The sequence below is a fragment of the Crotalus tigris genome, unplaced genomic scaffold (assembly GCF_016545835.1).
Source record: "Crotalus tigris isolate CLP2741 ecotype Arizona unplaced genomic scaffold, ASM1654583v1 scf7180000017560.2302168, whole genome shotgun sequence".
NCBI lineage: Eukaryota > Metazoa > Chordata > Lepidosauria > Squamata > Viperidae > Crotalus > Crotalus tigris.
Window position 1 is genome coordinate 841,291 of NW_024096474.1, and position 18,402 is coordinate 859,692.

Genomic DNA, 18,402 nt, shown 5'->3' on the forward strand with positions numbered 1-18,402 from the left:
TGTTTGATTCTGATTTAAATATGAATACATTTGATTGAAAGTGGTCATCTAAAAAAATTGTTTGTCTTGTTTCATTTTTTTGCCTAATATATCAGAGGTTATTCTTGTTGAACAAGGTAGGATTGTTTCTGACTAAACATACAGGTTCAGAACTCTGTATCTTGGTGTGGGGCCTGTGTGCACTATTGTCAAACATTTTAAAATTTCTCATTGGAGCATTGTATGCTTGTAGTAAGGATAAAAATAAATCATATCAAAAATATTTATTATTCAAAATAGCCTCAAACATACTTTGAGGCATACTTTTAACATACTTTGGCATGTTAAATCCAAAACTAAAACAACAACTTTGAACCTGTTTGGAATATTCCTCTTCTAATAGTTCCAGATTCACTACTTTCCAATTTGTTAATTTAAATTAATAATGTAATTTTCCTATTTTATCATAATTCTGGCACATATATATTTTCTGCCACCTTAATAGTTTGAATTCTTACATGTATTTGCTCCAGCACAGTGCAAGTCTCAACTTCAGATGATTTTTATACTTATATATTATATAGTGATATACTATCACTAATTTGTGCATAACCTTATAAAATAGAACAACTGTAATAAACTCCATATTTCAAACGAGGCAGAAGGAATAGCAGATGAGATTCTATGGGACTTATTCCAAAAATGGTAGCCTATTAAATATAAATTCTCTGTCTAATATGTTGCTTTGGCTACTAATTCAGAAATGGGTTTGGATGGTTTTCCAGAAACTTGAGAATAACACGTGTTATTTTCTCTCCTTTCATAACTGCAGCACTATATTATAGTTGTAGTTTGAACCATGTACCGCTGCAGTATACATGAATGATAGAGGACAAATAATTTCTCCCATGTCCATGCTTTCTCTTATCCAAGAATAAAGCTTGGATAATTACAGATGATCCAATAATAAAGCTTCATAAAAGGAATTATTAGCTCAATAGTGCTTCACAAATAAAATGGGCTGTGAGGTAAATTTATTGATAATTATAACCTGGAACCAGAATTTTAATAAAAACAATCTGTTATTTTGATTGGCTGAACATTTATTCAGTTTCCATCTTTTATTACCACTCCTAACACATGAAATTTGCAAATTAGTTCAAAAGATAAGAAAGTAAACCTGTATATCAGTTCAAAAGCTAATCATCAAGAAAAACACGTTACAGAGAATAGTCCAGAGACAGAAGAAATGCAGTTGAAAGCAAGGCAGCTGTGAACTATACTGCCAGTATGCTGGGATGAGCTACAAAAATAGTGCTAGGATTTGAGCTAAGGAGGAAAACTATCTAGACAGAGCTTGAATATTTCCTCCTTCATTTATTCATAATCTAACTACTTTTTGTTAATTTATAGATCCATTTCAACATTTGCTTTTCATCCTAAAGTATGATGAAAATAATTACTTAAATACTGGATTTGTTTGCAAAGTGAAACAAAAGGTACCTAAATACACACACACACACACACACACACACACACACACACACACACGGTTTTTGCTAGTGAATATCAGGTAAAATGAAGATATTAAGGGTGTCTGAGAGTTGCTCAGTTGTGAGATGGGTTACATAAAAAATTAAGAAATAAAAATCTGCAGAAAATATGGTACATGGCTGAAAATGTCAAAAGATGGGCATGTCCATCAGCTTGAAGTCCTGCCTCGTCTTTATCTGCCTGGTGGAAGTCACCCCCTGTAGCTTTGGTGATGGTGACGATGGCTACAAGAAGGAAAAACAAACTGGGGAACTTCTTTCTTCTGGTGCCGGTTGTCCTATACAGGATATGGAAATTGGGACTGTGCTACACAGGGAGATCTCACTGCTCCCATCCCTATCCCAGTAAGCAGCCCCTGGGGTTATGTCATGTAAGTCCAATTGCCTTTTAGACTGAGACCCATATGTGCACACAGGTAAGCAGGGAATATATATGGTGACAACTTAGTTTGCAAGAAAACAATACAGATATCGGCAAAGATTCCTGCCATTTTCAATGCAATCCCATGTTCCTCTCTTCAGAGTGGCCCTTTCATAAAATTACTGTTACCATGCCAAATAATGTTCATGTACATTATTGTAGAACAACTAATTTTCTTTGGTATCTGAAAGAATATTTGCTGAGGCTAGTTAAGATGTCACCCAATAGGCCTTATTAAGAGATAATTTTTCTGCTATAATTCACTGCAACGTGTCCCTTTAATCATAAATGTCTTGGTTCTTCCTTAATTCATACCTAGTGATTCAATGAATTCATTATATAATAGGCCTCTTCCCAAGAAGAAAGTCAGGCCCATCTTTAGGCTACTTAAAAGATGAATTTTACTCTGATGGATTTACAACAAGCAAAGCTGGAATCAATTTGTGGCCCTGACAAACTCTAATTACAAAGTCACGCTTGTGGCTCAGAATGTCATTGGCAAAACTGAAGGAAGGAGGTTTATTTAAAAGAGTGAATGACTTGTTGTAATTGGCAGTTTTGGAACAAAACACTGCCAAATAAGGTCATGGATTATCCTTATTGCACTTTATTGCAATCATTTAGGCAGTTTAAATCCAAAGTTTTGGCATAATGTTTTTCAGAGTAAACTAGGAATTAGAGGCACACTGAGATAATTAATTTCTGTGGTGAGAGAAGAAAGTTTGGAAAATAAAATAGCAGATTTTTAGCAATGACCTTGATGACAGGTAGCCAGCCAAACCACAGAATAGCTGGGAAGAGAAGCTATTTCAGAAGAATGGTATGTTGTGAGATGTGATGGGAAGAGAAAGGAGCCTATTTGGTCATTTAATAATTGTTTTTTAAAGCTTCCCTCAAGCAGTGCTTCTGGCTGGAATATCTATTGTGCAATCTAAACATTGTTTTGGATTCAATCATTTTAAGGTAAGATGCAAAAAATAGTATCATTTTAACATTTGCATTTGCTGATTTTTAAACAATTGCACATTGATTTCATTCTGGACTCTGTTCATCCTGCCCAACAGTTGTATTTAAAAAAAAATAGTTTTAGTGATATCATTACGGAACCTTACTATACAATCAAGAAAGAAAATTTGAAAAAAAATATACACATGGTAGGAAAATAATCAGAGTCAGATTGGTCTAATAATTAAGGCACCAGGCTAAAAATGAGGAGTGTTCTAGTCTCACCTACATGCAAAGCCAACCACTTTGGCTTTGGACCAACCACTTTCTCTCAGCCCTAGGCAAACCACTTCTTGCCAAAAAAACTGCAAGAACGTATCCAGACAGTTACCAGGAGTCCACACTAACTCCAAAACTGCATGTGTGTGTGCAGACACAGGTTTAGAAAAGATATCATGATGTGTCCATTGAAGCCACAATTTCACCCGGATCTGAATGGATCAGAACAGACAAAAATGGTATCTAAGAGTTAGCATCATTTTTGGCATCCAATTTACTGCCTTCCAGGTATGTTGTCATTACACATCTATAGATTTCAAGCTCTATGTCTGAAATAATTTTTTATTAGCTAATAAAGCAAACTGGAACTAATTAAGGAAAATCTTGTCAAACAGATCTTTCTACTAGATGTGGGTTGCAAACATTAGGATGGTCATTAGATGACAGCAAGAAAATACACAGGCATTGTTTGAAGCATAAACTTTGTATGCAAATTTGGCCCATATTTTGAGAAATGAACTTTGCAGAACTGCTCAAACTTAAAAAAACCGAGTGCAATGTTTTTGTTCCAGCAGAACTGTTCTAGCAACATTTCTTCTGATAAACAAAGTTGGAATAGAAATTAATAACTTATTCTTATATGTTAACATCTCATTGAATTCATTTGGATTACCAGTGCAATCCAAACACAGCAGAAAAATACAATATACTCATGAAATTGTAAGCCTCTTTCAGGTTATGTTCTTTGAGCCCAAAGGAAATTTCTATTTTAGAAATGATTAGGTAGCACTATTCTCATTCTTCTGTCAGAAAATGAAATTATGGTGGTTATACAAAGCTCAAACTTTGTAGGTAGGTAGGTATAAACAATGAATGATTAATTTTGCACTGCCCCCAGACCCCACTGTGGAATTTGCTTTGTTTGAACAGAGCGTCCTGGATATGGATGCAGCTTTGCTGAACTTTAACAATTCAGATACTAAAGACCTGTGTTGTCAAAGCAACAAAAATTAATCACCACAAACTTGAGGGTTTCTTTTGCCAACTCAAATGATTTTTTTTATTGTAACAGTACAAATAAATGAAATATTTAATGGTCTTCATAAACAAACATACATCAATATACAGAGCTTCTTAACTGCTTGAAATTACCCTCCCTTATCTAACACCATTGGCTGAACTTTATCACTGCTTTGTTACATTATTTTCCTCTTTAAACACCTTTACCTTATAGATAATCCTCGGGTTACAAACACTCCTTCAGCAATTGTTCAAAGTTCTTCAGAGTTCCAGCTGCTGCAGTGTCTCCAAGATCAAGTGATAGCAATCCAAGTGGTCAGTGCCCAGCTCTCGATTATGACCTCGCAGCGTGATCGTAATTTCTGACATTCCTTGTGAGCTTCCCACAAGCAAAATCAACAGGGAAGCCAACAGGAAGTCAGAAATTGTTCCTTCCCACACTCTGTAGCATTTGCACATAGCACCTACCTGCACACCCATGGTACCTATGCACACATCCACATTCTGCAGGGCTTGTCTGCAGCACAGCCTGCTTGCCTGGAACTCCCACCTCTTCCCAGGGTTATAACAACAACTGCCACTACCAGGATTGCCATTGCTAAGTGATGTGGTCATGTGATATTGTGCTTTATGACAGCATTGCTTAGCAATGGAAATTCTGGTCCCAACTGATGTTGTAACCCAAGGACTACCTGTACCTTTACTTCTGCTTGCAGCTTAGGGAGGAGGGTGAAAACAAGCCTTAAGCTTCTTGGAAAGCTATCTCCTTGGTCATGCTTCTTTGCATTGTTACTCCTTTTCCAAGGGAACTACAGTTGTTTGTCTAGGCACTCCATTCTACAGATCCTTCTTCCAGATTTGCTTGCTGCTCAGTCATACATCCGTCCTTCCTCCTCCTAGAATTCCTTTCTCTAACTTGGTTGAGAACTTCCTCCAGCAGATTTACTTCTTGCTCCTTAATGTGTATATTCCACCTCCAATCCATGCAGAAACATATAGCATAAACAGAAAACTACTTTGTCTGACAAGGCTTCGCCTCATAAATCTTGTTCTACAAGTCTAGCTCAGAGAGGTCTTAATTAATTTAGGAACCTTCTGATGGTTTATGTGTCACTTTTCATACTTTTGGGAAGCAGAAAAAACTCAAACCTTGAGTCAAACTATAATTCAAGCTCAATGGCACATGCATGATTAAATGCTCCTTGAAAGCATTAAAAAAAAAACACCTCCTCCCAAACCTACTTCCTACACGTAGTAATCTATTTTTCCAAACAACAGAAAAGCATAGGTTCCATGATGTAAAGGAATGGGTATGTATTTAGGTATGTATTTATTATGCAAGAAGCAAGGGATTGTCAAAGTGCATTCTGCAAGGATAACCAATGTCTAATGAGTCTAGATCAGCTCTTGATCAATTCCCCAGTCAAGATTGCCAGGAATATTTTTCCTTCCCTCTTTATAATATCTAGAAAATAGCTTTTATATTGTTTACCTCATCTTTTCTTCTTGTTTCCCTTTCTATTATTGTATTTACAGAAGCACAATGGCCATGTGGATTATTTTCCTCGGGATTCTGATGCACTGCTTCTTCCTGGAGGTCCTGACACAATTGCCTGCTCAGCCTGAAAACTGCTCTGACCAAAGCCAGAAGATCAGCTTTAGTCACTCATATAAAATTAATTTGCCCGAGTCCTTTCAGTTCAAGGTGGAACCAGACCCAGGGCCTCTCCAAGGCAACAATCACATGTTGTTCACTAATGGCGAAACAGATGAGGGCGAGGAGCAAAACATTGTATTCAGGCATAACATTCACCTGCAAACTCCCAAAAGAGACTGTGAAGTCCTTGAACATGTTAAAACTTTGCTGGAAAGACTGGAAAATTTAGAGCTAGAAGTGGTACATCTGAAAGATATCTGTAACTCTCAAAGGTGTTGTGGAAGAGGGCAAGGTGAGGAAACTAGTTGTATAGCCTGCTGATTGTATATTGGGCCCTATAATTTGCTCGACACTTGCCTTATATCACCCACCAAACACTGGCTTGCTTATCATCCGTAGCTGGGGATCCAGATTTAGCTTAGTGGACTTCAAGACTATTGAAGTTCTGTAAACAATTTCATGGGGTTTTCTTTTGCAGAGTTACAATTAGAACAATTAACCAGTGGGGCAACCTGTCTCCAAAAGTTGTGAATGCTCCAACACTGGAAGTTTTAAAGAAGAGATTGGACAATCATTTGTCTCAAATGGTATAGGCGAACCTAAGGCACGCGTGCCACAGGTGGCACGCAGAGCCCTTTCTGTGGGCACATGTGCTGTCGCCCCAGTCCTAGGCCTTCAGCTGGGTTTTATAAAACCTTTTTGCTTTAGGCCTCCAACACCATGTGCAAAAAAAAAGGTTCAATCAATCAATTTCAACTTCTTGCGGGGAAAAAAAAGATCTCGTAAAGTTGGAATTGATTGATTGAACTTTTCAGTCCCACCCAATCTGCCGTTACTACCACAGCCACACCTACCCAATGGGCCACACCCACCCAATGGGCCACACCCATCCAATGGGCCATGCCCACCTGGTACCCGACGATACGTAAGTGGGTTTTGGGTTGCAGTTTGGGCATTCGGTCTCTAAAATGTTCGCTATCACTGGTATAGGGTTTCCTATCTGAGCAGGGGGTTGGACTAGATGACCTCCAAGGTCCCTTCCAACTCTTCTATTCTATTCTATTCTATTCTATTCTATTCTATTCTATTCTACTCTATTCTACCCTGCAACCAATAAAAATTCAGTCACCATATTATTATTATCCTTAAAAGTAAAGGGCAAGATTGCATGTGTTGGTTTAAGGATAAAAAGACAGCATTTAGCTCAAGGTGCTTTTTGCTTAAAACTGGAGCTCATGCATGTAAACAAGGTGTCAGTATTCATTATTGTTTTCAGGTGAGTTGGGATCTTGGTGCCCATGTGTCTTTGTCTTCCATTTTTCTCCTATGTTCTGGGCCTCTTGTTGAACAGGGGTGTCATCCTGCAGCGGCCATGGCACTTTCCTCCAAGAGATCTGCAGCTGCAACTGTGAGGAAGGCTGGGAAGGACAGGACTGTTCCAACCCCACATGCCCAGGAAATTGTAGTGGTAATGGGCACTGCATTGATGGCTGGTGTGTTTGCAGTGCCCGTTACGCTGGTGACGACTGCAGTCAACTCCTGTGCCCTGAGAACTGCAGTGGAAATGGGGCCTGTGTCCATGGGGTGTGTCGATGTCATCAGGAGTTCACTGGAGAGGACTGCAGTGAGAAGAGATGCCCTAATGACTGCAGTGGCAATGGGTACTGTGACAGTGGCGAGTGCTACTGCAAGGGTGGTTTCACAGGGCTGGACTGCTCTGAAGGTAAGAGCCTTCCCCGGCTGTCTCCAAATGAAGATTTCACTGAGCGGCCATTCTGCCGTTGCTTTTTCAACACAACCTGGTCTGGAAGAGGGGAGCAGAATCGCCTTTGACCCACACCTTTTCCCTCATTGCATGCAAAGCCAGGATGCCTCTCTTCTTTCTGCCTTTCTTTTAATCAGTTAAGTCAATATGAGAGCGCTTAGAGAAATTCAAAATATTGAATAACTTTTGGGAAGCTATTTCACTGATCAGTTTTAGTGTCTTGAATTCATTATATTATTTCAAAAACTGAATTGTATTTTGGGCAGAGCCCTCTCCAATCCTGGGCCTTAGGCAACTGCTCCTATTCTCTTCTCTCAACCTTTATTTGTTTTTTCAGTCAAATACTTCTATGGGAAGGTCTTGAAAAAAACTATTTTCCAATTTTCCAAAAGTCTTTCCATCTTTTAAAAATATTACAACCAAACAAAATCCATTATGGTATGATGTATGTATGAGTAGTTGTGCAAAATCATTTGGTCGCTCTTGATTGAAAAGTTGTCTAGCTTGCTGTTCATATGGTCACATCATATGAAAGAGGCTAAAGGTATATGTAGATGCCACAGGCCTTGGTTGGGATTCTCTCTGTTTCCTTGGGAGCTGCATTTGTCCTTTTTAATTCCAATTTCACTGAACTGGGAGCTCTGCTTAATTTGTCATAGGATTTGTGAATACCAAGTACATTATCCCTCATTTAAAGGAGTGCAGCTAAGTACTTCAAGAGTGCCAATTTCTCTTCCAGCGAAGTTGATACTTTTCTAATCTACTTATTTTTCTACATGAAGTCACTTAATGGACTATTATATTGCATATCAATATTTATTGAACTGTCAAGGATTTTAATTGCCATTCTGATGAAAGGGTGTTTTTGACTTTACTTGGATGGCCATAGAAAGATAAAATGCAAAAAAAGATACAGTTCCTATATCTTTAAAGGAAGATAACAGAAATCTACAACATTTCTTTTTCTTTTTTCTAAAGTTACTGCAAGTCATCTCTGGGTTACTTGCATTTGATCAAACATTTTGCTTGAAAAAAGGGAAATCAATTTAATGCAACTTAAAATGGGTAGATTTTATTAGGTCCCAGATCTGCACTTGATGATGAAAAAAACTGAGTTCTGAAAGAATTGGATACTCTGCTGCTTAATGCATTAAAAACAATGTCAGCAAATATATATTGACAACACTTGTGCCACTAATTATATAAAAAATGAGATGCTTTCACCTACACATTGCTAAGCAAATTATGCAGACAAAATGAAACGTGATACGTCTTGCTTGACTCACAGTGTGCATTATTTTAAAACCCTTATTTCCCAATAGTGCTTGCCCCATGGAATGTACGTCTCCTTAAAACCACCGAAAATTCCCTAGTCATCGGCTGGGATAAGATAACAGATGTGGACTACTACCTCATCAGCTACTTTCCTGTTGGGCAAGAGGCCTTGATGAAACAAATAAGGGTGCCAAAAGATCAGGCAAATTATGAGATTCTGGGTCTGATTCCTGGCACAGAATATGTAATCACACTTCGCAATGCAAAGAAGGAAATCTTCAGTGCACCAGAACTCCTGCAAGTTAGCACAGGTAGGACACTGCAATTCTCTTTCCATTATCTTTGAGGGTCTTTACATCAACAGAAGTCTGAGACTTTGAAAAACTAATAATGCAAACATTGTTTCTTAAGGAAATGGTACCCTATATGAATTATGGCTGTTTGAATGAACAAATGTCTCAGTGAATAAATGGTAGCTATTTCTAATATTTTGTGCCAACTTGGATTCTAGTATCCTACAAAAAAAGGAAAATAGCTGATAGGGATCAGCTTGACTGTAACTCTCTTTGCAATGTTTTTATCTACTTACTTAATTTATCTTTTTCATTTGTTTCTGTCCTTGATCACCTCCATATCCAAAATGAGGCCAGTGGGTACACCCATCTGACTTGAGTAACATTTCATCCCACTCAGATTTTCTGTTTTTTTTTGGGGGGGGGAGGAATTATGTGTACATCTGTGCCATGTCAGTGGCAGTTTCTCTCTGAAAAACAACAGTTTAAAGACAAGAGTTAACTCTAATTGAATACTTTAGCAGATGGTGCTAATATTCTGTCTGAATCCAGTTCCCTCAAGATTTCTCCAGAGTTTGGGTAGCTTTTTTCATGATCATAGCCACAGCCAAGAATTACACGAGGAGTAAATATCCATGGCCTAAATTAGTTTCCCTGAGGGTTTGAAAGCTTCTTTTCCAAGGTACCTTTTCCTATCTCCAGGTTTAGAAAAAGGCAGAAACTCATAATTAAAGATCAGAAATGAAGCCTTTCCTTCCATCCAGTAACCCTAACCCTAACCCCACTGATGATCATGGATTGTTTTTAATGCCTGTTGTATGTATGGAAAAATATTTTTTGGGATGGGGGGAGAATCTCAGAAAAAGGAAAAACTTCCCCTGCCCCAAACTCATGTTTTCAGTCAAATCAGTGTTTTAAAAAGTGCATTTATCATTATGGAGGCTTTTTATTGTGTCATAAAATATAATCCTACTGGGTACTTTTGAGGAAGAAAGGACCAATTCTTGCTCTAGGATCTTCAAAGAAACACTCTCTTGTGTTGCAACCAGTTATTAAAATAATTAATATTATTAATATTGATTGATTAAATCATTAATATGAGTGAATACTGTACTATTTTAAAACCCATTTGTCATAGTGAGGATTTCAGGTAACATGCACAGTATGTCCATTTGTGTGAATATAATGTGTGTGTCCAGTTCTGAACAAGATTTGGGGAAGCTATATGCTCACAGTGAGGATATTCTGTCCACTTTATCTGTAGATAGGTGTGTCTGAAAGGGGTGATGATTAAAAAAAAAAGTCAAGATGGTGTCTATGTCCATATCATCAAAACCCTGTCCCTTTCCCCTAATCATAATATGCATATATGACTAATGCACATTAATCTTAATCAGTTCAATAAGATGCATTCAAAAAATGATATTTATACTACTTCAGGCTTGACATCCCCTCCTGTGGATGCGTCTGCATGAATGATAATCTTTGATGATAGGCAGGTTTAGCTAAATTTTCAGATTAATAGAATTGGAAGGGACCTTGGAGGTCTTCTAGTCCAACTATTTGCCACTAGTTGGTTGTATCCCTCTGACTTAAGGCAAGTGGGAGAATGAGTGAGGAACAATGGACATAAAAAGGGTCAAGGCTTTGATCATATATAGTAATTGTGGCCACCATCTTGATTCCCTTCAGATATCTATGTCACTAAGAATTAAATATTAAAGCTTTCTAATATTATGGGTAAGGCATAATATATTCCAATAATTTAATTACTGTTATTGATACCAATTTTATTTTTAGGACTATTTTCGTATTGTATCATATTTTCTTTTAAACTTATATAAATGTGTGTTTTTATTTTATTTTATAGTATATCACTGCCTTTTATGACTATATTTTATTTTAAGTTCTGGCCTGAAATAAAGCATGTTTGTCTGTCTATAAACTGATGCTACCTTAAGATGGTCTCTGGTCGTCACAATTACTGATAGTGCTGTGATTTTCCTAAGAAGGAGGACTAACTCAAATTCTGACATGACCCTAATTTATCCTAAAATTAGTTTATCCTAAAATTGCATGTGTGTTTTTTATACTGAAGAAAGATTTATTTGTAAAATAGTATCAATATCTAAAAGTAACCAAGAAGGAAAAATGGAAATAAACATAATTATATTTACACAGATATATTCAGGAGGGTAAGAATGGTTTTTGGAAAAGTCTACTTTGGTTGCTACAGCGATGTATTTTAGAAAATGACTGCCATGCAGGCCCATCCCAGTAGCAGAAGCTGTAGGCTAATACCAAAATGTATTTGTATTAGTTGAAGGCTAATACAAAAATTTGATTTTTGCTTTGTGCAAAAATCACTAGCAGGTTTTGGGAAAGCTGCAAGTATAAATGCACCCCTTTGTTTAGCATAGCTAATTGATTACATAATTCTCCATATTAAAAATGTCCTTATAACTAACACTGCCCACAAAAAAGCTTGGCTGTTGTAGTCTTGGAGTCCTCTTTGTCACTGTTCATTTTAGCTGTTTCTGCCACTGGGCCTATCTGGGTGACGGAGGAGACTGTGAACTCATTGGAAGTGGAGTGGGAAAATCCGGCAGCCGAAGTGGATTACTACAAGCTGAGGTTCAGTTCTTTGCCTGGAGAGGAGAAGGAAGTGGTGGTTCCCAAAAGTAATGAAGTCAAGAGCAGATATGTCATCACAGGTAAGCAATCAAGGGTCCATGTGTGCCTATCCAGAATAAGGGCAATAAATCTGTTCATTTGGTACCAAGTGGGCTGAGCAATTTCAGGGATCAAAAAAGCTTCTGTTTTCAGAGTTAGGGTTCTTGTCTATTTATATTTTATTGTCTTGTTATGTGCTTTCCATTTCTGGGATAGAGCTCAACTTCTTTGGAAAGGAAGCCTCAAGCAAGGGGCTTTAGACCAGTCTTTCTCCACCTTGGCAACTTTGGCTGGGTAATACTAGGAGTTGAAGTCCACAAATGTCAGGGAGGCAGGTGAACCCTAAAAGATGTGCTCCACTTTGCCTACTCCTGCATTAGAAGCTGAAAACATTTTATGTAGGTTTAGAACACAGAACATAGATGAACGCTGCAGCAGACATCCAGAAGCCCTGACACACAACTGGTTTACAAAAAGCAGTTTTTAAATGCATATAGAATCAAAGTCTCTGTTTGTTCCTTTCTCTCCAATTCGAAAATGTCATTTTTTTCTTTTACTTTCTGTTAGAACCGAAGGATAACTGCAGAATTTCTCCCCTAATGATTGCTAATGCATTTTAAAAACATAACTATGGTAATGCAAAACCTGTCTTTGTTAACACTGATATATTGGCACAATGATGGCTGGGTAGAATGTTATAACAGGCTTCTCGATTTGCATCCACAAACATGCCCTAGCAGTCTCTTTTTTTCTGCCATGTCCTCATGATGTCTTCATGTCATCACCATCCTGTACCTGTGGCAGTTTTTCTGTGAGCGCAATATGAAGTGCTTCATTGACTGTCTGGTCTCTGCCAGCTTGGAGATCTGAATCAGTCTGAACAACATCTGACTAATTGTGGGGTCCTTCATTCTCCCTAAGTTTGGTTGTTTTCTTGGAGATGTTTCATTACCAAATGATTATTAGGTGATGATTAGGTAACATCATCAGGGCTAGAAGGGAGTGGAGTTTGTGCTTATTTTTATATACTATTGGCTTGCCCTGTCAATATTGGTGGGAATGGTCTTGGTGATTCCTTGATTAGACTGTTGCTTACCTGTTACTGTAGCTTGTTTGTTTGTATCAGTAATTCCTTGATTGGGGCATTGTCTATGTCTTGATTGCCGATCTGGTGTTAATCTTATTATTATGATGTTAATGGTATTAATCTTATGGTTTGCCGCACAGTCAGCCAGATGTACAGACTGGATTTGGCATTTTGAGTCCTTCCCAAGGATCTGGGATAGGCAGATGTTGAGGTTTTATGATGTTAAAGGTTGTCATGGGATCTAAGTTCTAAATAAAGCTGTCTTTTGCAATTGACTGATGGTGAATTTGTCAATGCCGATGGTGTTCAAGTGGTGCTCCAGTTTCTTTTGGGTTTGCACCCAATGCACCTGTTACTATTGGTACTACCTTTGTTTTCTTTTATCAGATGTTCTATTTCTATTTGCAGGTCTTTGTATTTTATTATCTTCTCCATTCTTTTTCTTTTATTCTGCTGCCATGTCCACTAACCAGACATTTTTGCTTTTCTTATTGACAGTTGTTAAATCTGGTGTACTATGTTGCAGGTGCCTATCTGTTTGAATTCTAAAGTCCTGGAGCACTTTAGTGTCTTCATTTTCTATTTTTTCTCCTTTTTATGGTCCCACCAATTCTTGCTTGCAGGCAAATGGCATTTCTTGCAGATCTTCCAATGCACCATTGTTACTTCTTTGTCATGCCGCTGCTTGTAGTCAGTCTGTGCTACCTTCTTGCAGCAGCTACCTGCTTCTTCAGCTTCTTTGCATAGGTGGAACTTACTGTCTGTTGTTGTCTTCTCAATTCTGGTTTTGTATGCATTTGTTCTAAAGGCTTGGTCTTATGCTGTCAGAATTAGTCCCTCGGTCTCTTTCTTCAACTTTCCTGCTCTTAACCATTGCCAGGTCTTGTTATTATCTGCTTTCCCTGCTATTTTTTTTAATGTACTGGCCATGTAGTACTTTGTCTTCCAAAACCTCTTTTCTGTTTTTCATTGTAGGTTTTTCTTGTAGGCCGTTTGGTCTCTCCAGTATAATTATTCTTATTATTATGGTGTTATAATGATGATGATGACGACTTATTATTATTGGACGTAACTGACTTATTATTGCAGAAGATGCAGGATAAAGTGGGGAGAAAGAACCATTTTGGTCTTTGTTGCTAAAGGCAAAACTCTCCCTATTCTTGATCTCTTTGTCTAAACTGTTTTTGAGCATAGGTTTAATACTATTTCAGAGTAGCACTAACTTGTCTCCAGATGAAGTTTAGCAGCTGAAATTTAGGCTACCCCTTGACAAATTTCCATGAAACTACTAATCAATTGTTAAAAGCAGTGCTTTTTTTCTAAAAAAAAAAAAAAAAAAAAGATGCCAGAACTCACACATGTCATACAACCCGCCTTGCCTACCCTACAAGGTTCCATCCAAAAAAGGTACCAGAACTCCGTTCTGGGCATTCTATGAGAAAAAAAGGCCTGGTTAAAAGTTGCTTCTCCAGACCCAACCCATGATAAGAGGGTGACCAATGAATATTTTTTTGCTGGTTGGCAATGTCTGATGGAAGGGGAAGAAAGAAAAACCAGCCATTTTCTGTTATTAATATGTATCATATACCATCTGTAGGCACCATACTTATGAGCATCATTTCTACCCAACCTGTATATCAGTAAACAAAACATATATTTTATAAAATTCCAAATGCCTTTTATGACTTTTTTCAAAGGAAGCTAAATCTGAGGAAGTACTGGAGCCTATGAAATCTCTCAGCACTTATTAGACTATAAATAGGGGTGTCAAACTGCCGGCCCATAGGCTGGATGCGTCATGGGGAAGCCGCGCTCACCCCAGCTCTGGCAATGGGAAAAAAGTCTTGATATGTTGTGACACATCATGTGACATGGCAAGTTTGACACCCCTGCCTTAGATAATTTAAAATTCACTAGAATGGAAACTGTTCAGTAGTTGTGTTATTGATACAGTAAAGGCAGTGGTGGGATTCAAATATGTGAACAACCAGTTCTCTGTATGGATGCCGCTTCCAGAAGTCCATTCTGGGCCTGGACAACAAAAAATTAGCTACCAGTTCTGCTGAAGTGGTGTGAACTGGCTGAATCCCACCACTGAGTAAAGGTCTATCTTGTGTGGCTGTAAAGTTATGCAACAAAGCCTATGATGAAAACTGCAGATTGTAGCCATAGACTTAACAAAACAATTTTTTCATGCAATCTGATACAAAACATTAAAGCTTTACACCAACAACTTCCATGATGTCAGAAACAGTTGAAAAGTGATGTAATTGTTTTGAGTGCAATAATGTAGAACCAAAGTGAAACTTTATCCTTTCTCAAATATATTGTCAAAGTATTAGTCTGGACATATTATTGAGGAAATGTAAAGCAAACTTGTCCCATTAAACCTTGACAGAAAAGAAAATAAATGTACAATTATGTCTCAGACCATTTTATCTTTTCCCCTTTCTGTTGCTTCTTTCCATAGGCTTGAAGCCAGGAACCAAATATAAGATCACTGTCACATCTGTGAGGAATGAGGTTGAAGGGAAGCCATCTTCTGTACATGGATGGACAGGTATAAACAGAAGGCTTTTTTGTAGCATAATGACATCCTTACACAATATCACAGCACAATCGCTATTGGTCTTCACAGCTGTCACAGCAATTGGCCACCCAGCTGAGACTGCCAAATACGGCTCCCCATTCTTTCCAATCACACTTTACTGAAAGCAAGCTAGTGTCCAGGAAGAAACAACAGGCATGCCAGGAAGAAAGGGGATTGTCTGGTCCCAACTTCTGTGAGTTGTTTGGTTGGTGTGCAGAGTCTTGACATGTATGGATTAGATACGTATACTATATGTTCTCTGTGTTCATATAGCTGTGTGCTCAAGATTAATCTCCATATATGAAGGTTGGGGGTATGGCTCCCCCACATGTTGAATCTAGAGAGATTTTAACCACTTGAGTAGGACTTACATAAATGTTTCTAATTTTGTGCCTTCCGGACTCCAGGTAGAAAGCCTTTGGGGCAATACCCATTTGAGATTAGTATGCAACTCTGTGATCCATCTTGTGGTGACCTTTCCTCGACCAGGAGACCTTCACGGGGTCCTTCATGACCTAATCACTTCATAATTGGACCATTGTAAGCTTTCTGACAATCTTTTGCCCCTTAATTTCTGTTACAAATCTGAGGGAGAAACCTCTCCACCTCTAAGTTTATTCGCCCTGAATTCTATATTGAAACTTCCCCACAAAAAGCCACATACCAAAGGCCGTTGTAGATTTATATTCAGTGCAGGCTCTATGCTAATGGTTAAAATCAATGCATGGAGAGGAAAATGCATCTGTGGTAGCAGGTCAAACTTCCTATTGCTATGTCTTCAGTTACTAGTCTGAAAACTTGGGAGTGAGGTTGACATGATGACCACCCTTTTGGCCTTCCAGCCTTTGGAAACTATTTAAAAATGCATCAGAGATTAACCCAGGCTGTTTTGACTATTTCAGATTAAAACATCAGGATATTATGTGCTCAGTGATGTTTATACATTTGTTTTGCTTCTGTGTGGGGTGGCTACCACAAGCTCCTGGCTTTGGAATAAAGAAGACCACAAGTTTGGCTTCAGAATCACCCAAGAATGAATTGTCTAGCATGACATCAGTCAGAGGGCAGACTACTGGAGTTGCAAATTTTGGCAATGCAGTCTTCTAATTCAGGGCTTTTCAACCTTTTCACCCATTGTACCACTTTTAGGATACGGCAACATCTGAATACCACCAGATGCCTAGGAAGGTGTCAAAAACTTGATGACCCCCCCCAAAAGGAAAAAGTGATAAAGTACAGGTAGTCCTCGACTTACAACAGTTCGCTTAGTGACTGTTCGAAGTTACAATGGCACTGCAAAAAGTGTCCCCCCAAGCCACAGCCGAGCAAGACACCTACCTCGCCGCCTGGCCGCGCTCTTCCTCCTGTCCGAGGTTTTCATTGTTGTGAGCATTTCTGTTGAGGATTGGCAGCAGGGGTGGGGTGGGGGGTGTTTGGTTTTTATTCCCCCCATCTGCTGGGTGGTTGCAGCAGGTTTTGGTCACTTCACATGATCCTGGGACACTGTGACCGTCATAAAGATGAATCAGTTGCCAAGCATCTGAATGTAAATCACAAGATCCTGGAGATGCTGCAACATTCCAGCTGATTGGTGCTTCTTCAGGGCTCAGCAGAAGCACCAGGATCAGCGCCAAGCTCCAGCTGGAGCCTGGTGCTGATCCTGGCACTTCCACTGACTCCTGACAGCCCCAAAGAAGCGCCGATTAGCTGGAAAGCAGCACTGATCCCAGCGCTTCCGCTGAGCCCGGACAGCCCTGCAGCTCTAGCCATCTCTCGCTCAGGCTTGTGCGATGCTGCCACTGGTTCAGCTCATTCCCCTCCCCTGCTACCACTTTTCTAGGATGGTCGCATACCACCTGCCAGATGCCAATGTACCACAAGTGGTACCTGTACCACTGGTTGAAAAGCCCTGTTCTAATTGTATAACCCCCCCCCCAAAATACAGTGAAGCTTTGCTAGTTATTTGTTGGCTGGTACATTGAAAATGGCTTGATCAGAAAATGTCCTTTTGACTGGAGATTTGAATTTGGCAGAAGTCTTATTAGAAGATGTATTTCTAAGAACATGCAGAATGCTAAAAGGATACCAAATAATTAAGTAGCATCAGAAAATCAGAAAATGTTCATGGTATTTTTGTCTTGGTTGCAGATTAAGCTTAGCCCAGCTTTCAATGAATATTAACAGACATTCCTTATATTTAAAGAGAAATATAAATTTATTAAGAAATACATACAATTGAAAAGCCTTACTTTTCTCTAAGCCACATTTTAAAGATCATGTAGTATAGGCCAGGGTGTGCAATGGCTCAACAGTTAAAGACACCGAACTTGTCAGCTAGTAGCTGTGTTCAAGATCTGAATGGGGTGATGGGATGAGTTCCTGCTATTTGCTCCAGCTTCTGTCCACCTAGCAGTTCAAAAGCATGCAAATGCGAGTAGATAAATAGGTACCACTTTGGTGAGAAAGTAACAATTTCTGTGCATTTCAGTGTATAATCATGCTGGCCACATGACTATGGAAATGTCTTTGGATAATGCTGGTTCCCTTGGCTAAGAAACAGAGATGAGCACTGTCCCCTAGAGTTGGACACGACTAGACAGGGGAAACCTTTACCTTTATAATATAAACCAGCCAAAGAGAGGAAGTTGCCTTTGTTAACATAGAATTTCATTTAACTCACCATTGGCCAAGTAAAAAGGAGACACAGGGACATGATGTGAAGACCCATTCCCTCATCTAACTCCTGCCATTTGCCTCAGTAATCAGAATGCTTTTTGGAGGAAGGAGTTGATACTGTCTTCAATATATCTGAAGGAACAGTTGTGGTTCCAGTGCAGCGGTTCTCAACCTGTGGGTCACGACACC

The 18,402-nt window shown here is 38.8% G+C and overlaps 1 protein-coding gene across 1 annotated transcript in view; it reads left to right on the forward strand.

The window, feature by feature from the left end:
• TNN (tenascin N) overlaps window positions 1-18,402 on the forward strand; it is a 90,947-nt gene that overhangs the window by 20,109 nt on the left and 52,436 nt on the right. Inside the window, exons 2-6 of the mRNA XM_039348537.1 lie at window positions 5,734-6,146; window positions 7,206-7,577; window positions 8,942-9,205; window positions 11,719-11,901; window positions 15,418-15,507. Of these exons, the coding sequence (XP_039204471.1) occupies window positions 5,741-6,146; window positions 7,206-7,577; window positions 8,942-9,205; window positions 11,719-11,901; window positions 15,418-15,507 (1,315 nt within the window). The 5' untranslated portion in view covers window positions 5,734-5,740. The remainder of the gene's footprint in view (window positions 1-5,733; window positions 6,147-7,205; window positions 7,578-8,941; window positions 9,206-11,718; window positions 11,902-15,417; window positions 15,508-18,402) is intronic.